This window comes from Polyodon spathula, chromosome 2 (assembly GCF_017654505.1).
Source record: "Polyodon spathula isolate WHYD16114869_AA chromosome 2, ASM1765450v1, whole genome shotgun sequence".
NCBI classification, from domain to species: domain Eukaryota; kingdom Metazoa; phylum Chordata; class Actinopteri; order Acipenseriformes; family Polyodontidae; genus Polyodon; species Polyodon spathula.
The window spans coordinates 61921682-61931357 of record NC_054535.1 but is presented as its reverse complement, the minus strand read 5'-3'; the positions used below and the strand labels follow the sequence as shown (position 1 = coordinate 61931357).

At 38.0% G+C, this 9676-nt stretch overlaps 1 protein-coding gene across 1 annotated transcript; it reads left to right on the top strand.

The window, feature by feature from the left end:
* The first annotated feature begins 285 nt into the window (after nt 1–285).
* Nucleotides 286–8936, top strand: LOC121326819 (bifunctional UDP-N-acetylglucosamine 2-epimerase/N-acetylmannosamine kinase-like). Its single transcript, XM_041270348.1, has 6 exons — nt 286–365; nt 2626–2783; nt 6528–6749; nt 7015–7197; nt 8160–8276; nt 8525–8936. Exons 1-6 carry the CDS (start codon nt 286–288, stop codon nt 8758–8760), a joined length of 996 nt encoding a protein of 331 aa, XP_041126282.1. The 3' UTR covers nt 8761–8936.
* Nucleotides 8937–9676: the final 740 nt, after the last annotated feature.

Genomic DNA, 9676 nt, shown 5'->3' with positions numbered 1-9676 from the left:
GTTTTCATAATTAAAGTATAGTTTATGTTCACAAAACATTTGGGCCTAAACTTTCACCAAGCCTACAGCAAATGTCTACCCACTTCTGTAGGGGAGACTCATTAAGATAAGTACTGAATTGTAGAGCTAAATTTGCCCCCCTTTCTCTTGTGTTGTAGGAACTTTTTTACATGAACATCCAGAAACAGAAGGAAGTCATCATGGGAAAAAAACTACAGGAAAAAGAAACTCCGTGTCTGTGTTGCCACGTGCAACCGTGCCGATTACTCCAAGCTCGCTCCTATCATGTTCGGGATCAAGGCCGATCCAAACAACTTCGACCTGGAGGTTGTAGTTTTGGGTTCCCATCTGATTGATGATTATGGGTGGGCTATTTTTTAGTTAATTATCCATAACTATTAAACACTCAATGAGCAACCACAAATGAAAAGGTCACAGCAGCAACAGCTCCGTCTACTGGACAAAACCCATAGATACATGTTGAAACAATGAATGGCAACATCCAGTTCAATACAGTAGTCTCGGCATATAGGAACACCTCCCAAGAGAACATTGCTTTATGGAACACCCTTGGGTGAAACTGATTTTTCCCACTGTAAATGCTCCGGCTAAAGGAACAGGAACTTCATTTAAAAGAACACCTTCTTGGCACCATTAGTGACTTCACAACGGACAGAGTACTGTTTTGTAACTTGATAACTCATTATAATCAAACTTAAATTAAGTTTTTTCCAGAACCGCTGTCATATCATTGTATTCTGAGTTCCACGAGCGCACTGCATCGTTACAAAATGGCATTTGAACAAACGGTGAAATGCGTCGCTATTTCTCTTGCTATAAGAAGTTGGAAATGTTTGAGCTCTTGAAAAAAATCTGAATCAGACACAAGTCACCAAGCAATTTGGTGTTTCCGTTCTGGTGAGTTGCTTCACCATTCTGTCAAATAATGTGCATGTCTTGTGTATTGCTGCTGCATTTTTTAACGTGTTTAGGGGTGCTGTGTTCATTTAGTTTGACAGTTACTTTATTTTTATAGTTTATTAACATACACTTACCTTTTGCTTTTCTCTTACTTTTTCATATGTTGATGCACGTGCGTCATGACAAGTAATACATGTATTTATTTATTTATTAATTCATATTGTGTCTGGTGGCTCTCCGTCTTGTTGATCATTTCGGCTATAAGAATGTTTTGCTTACTTCCCGAGGGGTGTTCTCTTGGCCAGAGACTACTGTATCCACAAAGCGTAAACAAGAAACTATTATCGAAGCCCCCCAAAAAATATTATACAAAACGGTTTAAAATCAAATGTTTTGTTGCTAAGCTAACAATTTTAGTTACATCAGCATGAAGGTAGAGAGAATACACATTCTAGACAAAGAGAATACTTTTCATTAATATGAATTTCAAAGGACCAGCAAAAAACGTGTCACCAGGAACCTAAGCCAAATCTATGCTGTCAGTTTTTGTTGAAGTTACAGTAACACTGGAATAAAATGTCAGTTTTAGTACAGTGAAAAGTATAACACATTTAAAAGTACTAGTGCAAATATTGAAATATGCAGAAGCATCTTTCTTTTTCTTGTACGGTGGTATATTATCCACCACTTTCAACACCTCCACTTTTGTCTGCAAGGATAATGCACGTTTTTTGTGATGGTCACTCATTTCTGTACTTCATGACAATGACATTAATGCGTGAGCACTATTGCAACTCGAAATGCGTAATAGGGTCAGTAGTGTTAACTTCTGAGTTAACACTTCCCAATACCCTTAAACCAGTGGTTCCCAAACTTTTTTTTGCTGCGCCCCCTTCAGATATATTATTTTTTGTCGAGCCCCCTTCCCGCCTAGTAAACAGCACAATATTAAAATAAATATGATTTTTCTAAAATAAGATATTGTGACGTCGCGTGTAAAATGAAATGGTGCTCGAATTCAGCATTTATTAGCACAGGAAAAATAAACAATTAAGGAGCACACCAAAGCAAAACAAAATAACAAAATCTGTCTGTGCTAAATTCTTGTCTACCTCTCGCTCTCACTGAGACAGCCGCTCTGTCACTCACTCACTCACTCCCACTGCGCTCATGCATGCACTCCTATTGATCTCTTCACGTTAACCGCGCCCTCCATCCACCTTCACCTATCCCCGGCATGGCATTCGGACAATGTTACAATATATATTTTGAAGATGGATACACTTTATTGTGTGGGGGAGCAGGCTATCGATGGTGGGCCAGCCGAGCTCCAGCAGGCAGTGACTCCATGTCGGTGGGAGAACTGCCAAACCGAAATAGCTAAGCTATGGAGACAGTGGAGCAAATTATTTCTGCGGCTAAAATACATCTCTAGCAAACTCTGTGGTAGTGTTAAACAAGTCATGGTGGCCAGTACAATTCAAATTCTCTTTCATCTTTCTGTCTGTTTGTTTTTCTCTTCTGAATATTAGTGCGTTTCCTTTTCAAACTCTCCAATGATTAACTTACGTGGAGCCTTAATATAAATGGCGGTAGAAATGCTCTTAAAAGAGTTGCACTTTTAAGTTAATTAAACCGCCACAAAGCAGGTGGAGTTATCACATGTTTTTTTTTTTTTTATTGCTGCCAGTGACCTGAGTGTAGCCTGCTGTACTTCCTTTTATCATTACAGGGGGAGATAGTGAAGAAATACAGCCAGTCCAACCCGAAAACATATGAAGAAAGGATTGATCTGATTCTGAAGATGTGTGTAGAGGCTGCTACTGAAGCAGTGCAATTTAACTGCAGGATTCTTGGAGTTGGTGAGCTGGAACATGTTGCTTTGTGGGTTAAGGAAAAAGCAGACAGAACATGCATACATCATTTATTAACCAGGTTTTATTGTGGCACATTACTGAACTTTTAATTGTCACCTGCAGCGAACTCTGTCCCGAACTTTATAGAACTTTGGGGGCTTCCTCCCTTGTCAATATGGTATTTGTATACTTTTTGTTTTGTTTTTTGACTTGTCCTGACTGTAAAGGCTGGGTTTCCTCCTATACGCCTGTTATCATTCCCACTAGTTCTACTGCTGTCTCATTCCAATTTTCACAAGATGTTGATTCGTATCTCATTTTTAAACATATAAGGAATCTCTTATTCGTCTTAAGGAGGAACGACTTTACAGCTTTGTACTCGTGTTATATATTTAAACATATTCAACCATTATTAGTTAACATCTGATGAAAACCCTAATACCAAAAAATGCTCTACTTCAGGTAAATGCTTCTCGCGAAGTTTGATTATTTTGTTGTTGATCTTCTCTGGTAATATTGATCCCAATCCGGGTCCTCTGATTGGTAACGATATTCCTAATGCATCTTTGTTTTTTACTGACTTCTGTACTCGTAAAAGTTTTGGATTTCTTCACATAAACATATGCATCTTCCTTCCTAAATTTGACCAACTTAAAGTATGGGTTATTAGCTCTTCCCCTGACGTGTTAGTTATTTCAGAAACATGGTTAAAAAAAATCTGTTTCGGATAATGAGGTTTGTTTAACTGGCTGTAATCTGTTTCGTGTCCAAGGGGAGGTGGGGTTGTTATTTATGCTAAAGATCATTTGCAATGCCCACTCTGTCCAAATCGATTCGCAAACAACTTGATTTGATCCTAGTTAAAATTCAGTTGTCAAAAAATCTGGGTTTAGTGGTGGCTGGCTGCTATCGATCTTTTTCTGCTCCTGCAGCTACCTTAACTATACTGAGTGAACTTCTTACTCCTTATTTGAGTTCTTAGTTTATTTTAATTGGGTTATGTTAAAACCTAATAATACAGTTAAATGCCAATTTGATTGCTTAAATCATTCTCCTGAACCTACTAGAATTGACCTCAAGTCTTGTGAGAAATCAACTCTGCTTATTATTATTCTAATAAATATCAGGCAACTGTTTTCTGTCAGACCTTAGTGAACATTACTTTGTATCATACATTCTTAGTGGTTTGAAAGATAAGCTACCTCCTCTTATTCTGTCTGAAAGGAGCTTAAGGAATGTTAATGAACAGACTTTTTCACATGATTTAGGGTTAATTAACAGGAATAGAATAACTCGATTCTGACTGCTGAAGATTCATGGGCCTTTTTTAAAGACAGTTTTTTCACTGTTATTAATTAACAGGCAGTGCTGAAGAGATTCAGGATTAAACATCGTAACAGCCCATGGTTTAGTCCTGAGTTCTCAGTTTTATTAGCTCCAGTTTGATGAAGGCAGATTTCAGACCTCCTCTTGCAAAGGAACCTCCTACTTTCCCCTGATTGGTTGCTGGTAGTTTACATCAGGGTGCGGCGAAAGTTGAAAATATTTTATTTCCTGCCCGCTGCTCTGCGGTGCTGCTTGAGTTCAGCTTCCCTCTGCCTTCATTCATGGGGTTTCCATGCAAGTCTTTTCACTTGAGACATTTACACGAGAAAAACGTCTCGTGTAAAATGCTTTTTGTGGTTTCCATTCACTCAGTTTATTTTACTCGAGTAAACCAAGCTTTTCACCCAACATTATGCAAATGTGGGAAAGGTGGGGGTTGATATGTAAATTAGCTATGCGTAAAGTACTCGTGCTGTTTTTGAAGATTACTAGTGAACTTGTGTGAAAATGTGGTTTCCATGCGCAGAGAACTGGTACACGAGTGAATCTCGATCGCCCAAAACAGCACAACAAACATCCAACAAGTTGTTGATGCTCTCTCAGAACTGACCAAATAAAATCTGTGTTTTGTTTGCATCATTAATATTTGACACAACAGTAAATCCAACACAACTTAAAAGAAAGGAGAGAATCTCTGACAGCATGAGACTCCTCAGATCGCTGCTGTACAATTGAAACTAGTGGCTGAGGTAACCTTCACAGTTGCCAAGTCCGCTTATAATAAGCAGAATTGAACTTGTTTTGAATAAATCATTGGTTGGAACTTGCATAAACACCTAAGACTGGTTTGCTTGTTTTGGGCTTGTTTTGAAAGGCATTGTCGCTTTTTTTCTTCTTGTGAGACTTGGCAACACTGGTAACCTTCCCCATCTGTCACAGCAGGCAGTGCCAATTTTGGGAATGAACTAATGCTGCACTTCAGTCCATTTCATCAGTATCCATCACCTCCCTTTCAAGTGCCCACTACCCATATTTGCCCATGCATGGTGTTGAATGCTTCCTCAGCAGCTGTCAGCCGTCTGGACAGGTAGGGTTTCTAAGACAGGGTAACGTACGCAGCATCACCCAATCCCCTTTATGCTCAATTGCTTGGATGAAAGGGATACATATATATAAAATGTCTCCATTGGTTTTCAGCCATGGTGATCTGCATTACCTGTTGGTCAGTTTCATTTTATACCTCTGAGTTTAGTTTTAATTGATGAGTTAGTAAGATACTTTAGTTGAAACAGTATTCACTACTAATGACATTTGAAAATAATTTGGGCAACAGTAGTAAAACACGTTGTTGACCAGCCAGGCATGAGGCATTTTGCTTTATTACAGCAGCTTAGATTCACTCGTGTACCAGTTCCAGTACCACATTTTCACAAAAGTTCACTAGTAATCTTCAAAAACAGCACAAGTAACCCCCACCTTTCCCATTCATTTGCATAACGTCGGGTGAAAGGCCCGGTTCACTCGAGTAAAATAAATTGAGCGAATGGAAACCCAAAAAAGCATTTTACACAAGACATTTTTCTCATGTAAATGTCTCGAGTTAAAAAAAAAAAAAACTTGCATGGAAACCCCATGTATGATGGTGAAATCCAATATTATTTGTTATTGTTTTATATTGTTTATATTTTATAAACCTTGTGAAGATGTGTGACTGATCAGATACTGATTATTTAACTAGCTGACAGTCACTTATCACTTTATTAAACTCGAGCAGACTATGGCCAAGTGGTAATAAGATAATTACCGGCTAGTTAATCGGCCAGAATATAAAAGACTTGCAGCTTTGGCTGTACAGTGAAGCGTGTTCAAGAGGCGGAACGAGTTGAGTGGTAAAGGCAAATAAACCGTGAAGAGAAGTAAACAATTGCTACTTGTGCTGGTTTCACAACCAGCATACTACTTGTTTCTGTTTGTTTGGTGTTTTTGTTTTGTTAAAATCTTTTGTTTTATTATTTTAAATAAATGCACTGAGCGCTGTTGCACTTCAGTTTTGCCCCACCGTTCCTTGTTTTGAATCTGTGTTTCTGGTCTGACGTCACCCCTGCAAAGCCATCCTATCCCAGTAAGACACTGAGATATGAACTACCTATTAATAACATAACAAAGTGCTTTAGGGCATTAGTCTGATTTTCAGAGATCACGAGTTTCAAAATATGGATGTGATTGCATTAAAACTGTTAAACAGTGTATGTGCTGAATTAAACTATTTAAAGTTTACAGTACAAAGATGGCTCTTCATTTAGCTTACTCCAGGTAAAATATACACTGTGGTACATTGCAGAATTGATTGGAACATTAGTACTGAAATAGCAGTATTTCTCTAGTTTTTATTATGACAAATGGATTTCCTGTTCTTTGGCTCAGATATCTCCACTGGAGGCCGTGTGAACCCACACGAGGGAGTGTTACTCCACTCTACAAAGCTGATTCAGGAGTGGAACTTTATTGATCTGAGGACCCCTATTTCAGACGCCCTCCACCTGCCTGTGTGGGTGGACAATGATGGCAACTGTGCTGCCTTGGCAGAAAAGAAGTTTGGACAAGGGAAAGGAGTGGAAAACTTTGTAACTGTTATTACTGACACAGGTAGTTTGGATAAAAATCCCTGGCGTATGTACGTGTATGTGTGTCACATTTTACATATATCTGTTCAAGCTCCTTGAACAATTATTCAAACAATTGATTAATAGAAGTCTTTAATCAATAAGACCACCCAAGCTGACTGCTTTTAAAATATATATTTTATTTTACCGAATAAAGCGATGCAGTTTACCTTTTTTTCTTTCTATAAAGAGAAATCCCACATCCACAGAGCATAAACTCACAACAAACTGGGTCCATTCTTTCCTAGGCATCGGAGGAGGAATCATCCACCACAATGAGCTGGTTCATGGCAGCACTTTCTGCGCAGCTGAGCTGGGTCACATCATGGTTTCCCTGGATGGACCCGAGTGTTTGTGTGGGAGCAGAGGCTGCATTGAGGCTTATGCGTCAGGGATGGCTCTGCAGAGAGAAGCCAAGAAGCTGCATGATGGTCAGTACTCAAAAAATGTGCAGTTCTGTACTTTCAGCAAGTGTGAATACTGCTGACAATGTTTACTGGAGAACAAACTTATTTCATTTAAAAAATGTGTTCTTCACAAAATTATTGGGACCCTTGCTTTTGCTTTTATTACTGCTTTCTGACTTTTTAAAAAAAATTGTTTATTCGTTTTGAGGTGTTTTACAGATATACAGAATCAAATGCACAGAATCAAATGAATAACATAAAGAAATATGAAATCACAGAGAACCCATTGAAATTCATTATACAATTGAAATTAAAGGATAAAATGTGAAGGGGGGAAAAAACCTAAAAGAAAATGAAAGAGAAAGAGAAAACAAAAAGGAGACAGAAGCAGACATGTCACGCTTTACACCCAGAAGACAGTGGGGGTGGTCAGGGGAGAGGGGGGAAACCAGCGCTCTTCAAAGTGGGCTAGGAAGGGCTGCCAGGCAGAGTACATTTTGTCACTAGGCAACAGTAGTTTTTTGAAGGCACATTAAGAGTAAATTCTCAATCTTCATACCGTGATTTGACAATATTTAAATGTAGTTTTGTAAAATGAACAGGTACTTTATTATTTTAAATATAGGAGTAAATTACAGACTAAGATGCTTTGATAATAATCCCCTATCGATCTTGTTGCCAAGTAAACCCTGATAACAAGTACAATTATATTGCGGTAGCCATGGACTGCTTCTAGAGGCTAAACAATGTCTAGCAATTGAATGTGTGTAGTTATGTTGAACTTATATTTACTGGTCCAACTGAATACCCCGCCTCCTATTTCAACTCTTTCTCAAGTTTAGTACTACTTAATTACTGATTAGGTAAAAGGCTTTCATTAGTATACAGTTTATAATCATGGTTAAAAATAAATAATACAAAACAAGTGAATGCTGGGATGTCTTTGGTCGGCTCAGTAATTATTTTTCCATTATTTTTGTTCTCAGAGGATATGCTTCTGGTTGAAGGAATGCCGGTGAACAATGAAGAACCTGTTAGTTCTGTTCATCTCATTCAGGCAGCCAAGCTGGGCAATTCAAAAGCAGATAACACCTTAACAACAGGTGAGTCAAAGTTTTATCCTATAATTTGTGTTAAATTGAGGATGTTTTATAATGAAAATGTTTCTTTGTTTGTGATGTGTATGGGGTTTTAAACCTTAATTTCTGTTTTGCAAGCCTTTTTATTCACAAATCTACCAGGTTAGATTTAGAATAAATGGGGGGCTGGTTTAAAAAACCCAATATTTGCAGTACTACATTGACTTTTGATTTGCAGAGAGTTAACCTCTTTCCCTGTTTTACTTATGCAGCTGGTGTAGCTCTGGCTGTAGGAATTGTGAACATCCTACACACTGTCAACCTGTCCTTGGTGATCCTATCAGGCGTGTTAGCCACCCACTACGAGAACACTGTCAAGCATGTGGTCAGCCAAAGAGCTCTGACGTCCGCCCAGGGAGCCAATGTAGTCACTTCAGAACTGGAGGAGCCCGCTCTCCTAGGGGCTGCCAGCATGGTGCTCGACTACACAGCACGAAGGATATATTAGACACAGTGCTAAAACCTACACAAACCAGAAGCAAACTTTGCATTTCCATTGCAGTTCAAAAAATATTTTATGTCTATACTATGTACACACAGCTGTCTGCCTTTATTGAGAAAAGGCATTTTTGTTTAGTAAAAACTTAAGTCATATCGGACTATAGTTCTGTATCTTATTTGTTTTTATATATATATAAGTCCAAGTCATTCTATAAAATAAGCTTGAACATTCTTTATCGCATGGAACGCTAGATTATCATTTTTTTTTTTTTTAATATGTGGTATTGTTCATCAGGTTGAACATTGTATTATAGTTGTTTGAAATTGGGTCTCAATTTTAAACAGATTATGCAATCTCACTCTTCAAACCTGGTGAAATACACTTTCTGTAAAGGTATTTATGGTATGGTATACTATATATTTTTGAGCAAATTCTTTTTAAAGCTCATTAGCCATTGCTAGACAATCTAGCTGTGTTGCCGTTATTTTAAATTTTTGATTGTTGCTTCAAATAGGTCAACAGGGTTATTTATTCCCCCATTTTTAACTGGGGCAGAACTCAGATTTTCAGGTGTTTGAACCTGTAATACTGCAACAGACCACTTGGGGGCATACATTCCCACCTTCTTTATTCAGAATCGATTAGGGCAGGGTTTTTCAACCAGGGGTATCTCTAAGGGTCACGGGTATGCAGAACAACTAAGAATTGCAAAAATTAAAGTGAAAGAAAATAATGATTTTTTGATTTTTTTTTTTTTATATTTAACAGTATTATATATCATCTTAAATATAGTTTCAAAGTTATGATCCACCTGTGTGTATGATTTCGATTGAGTGGCTCTCTACTGATATTAGGGAGCTGAAGCAGGCTCTGAGTTTTAAACTTGTGGTATAATTGAATACTAATCAGTGAAGCACAATCT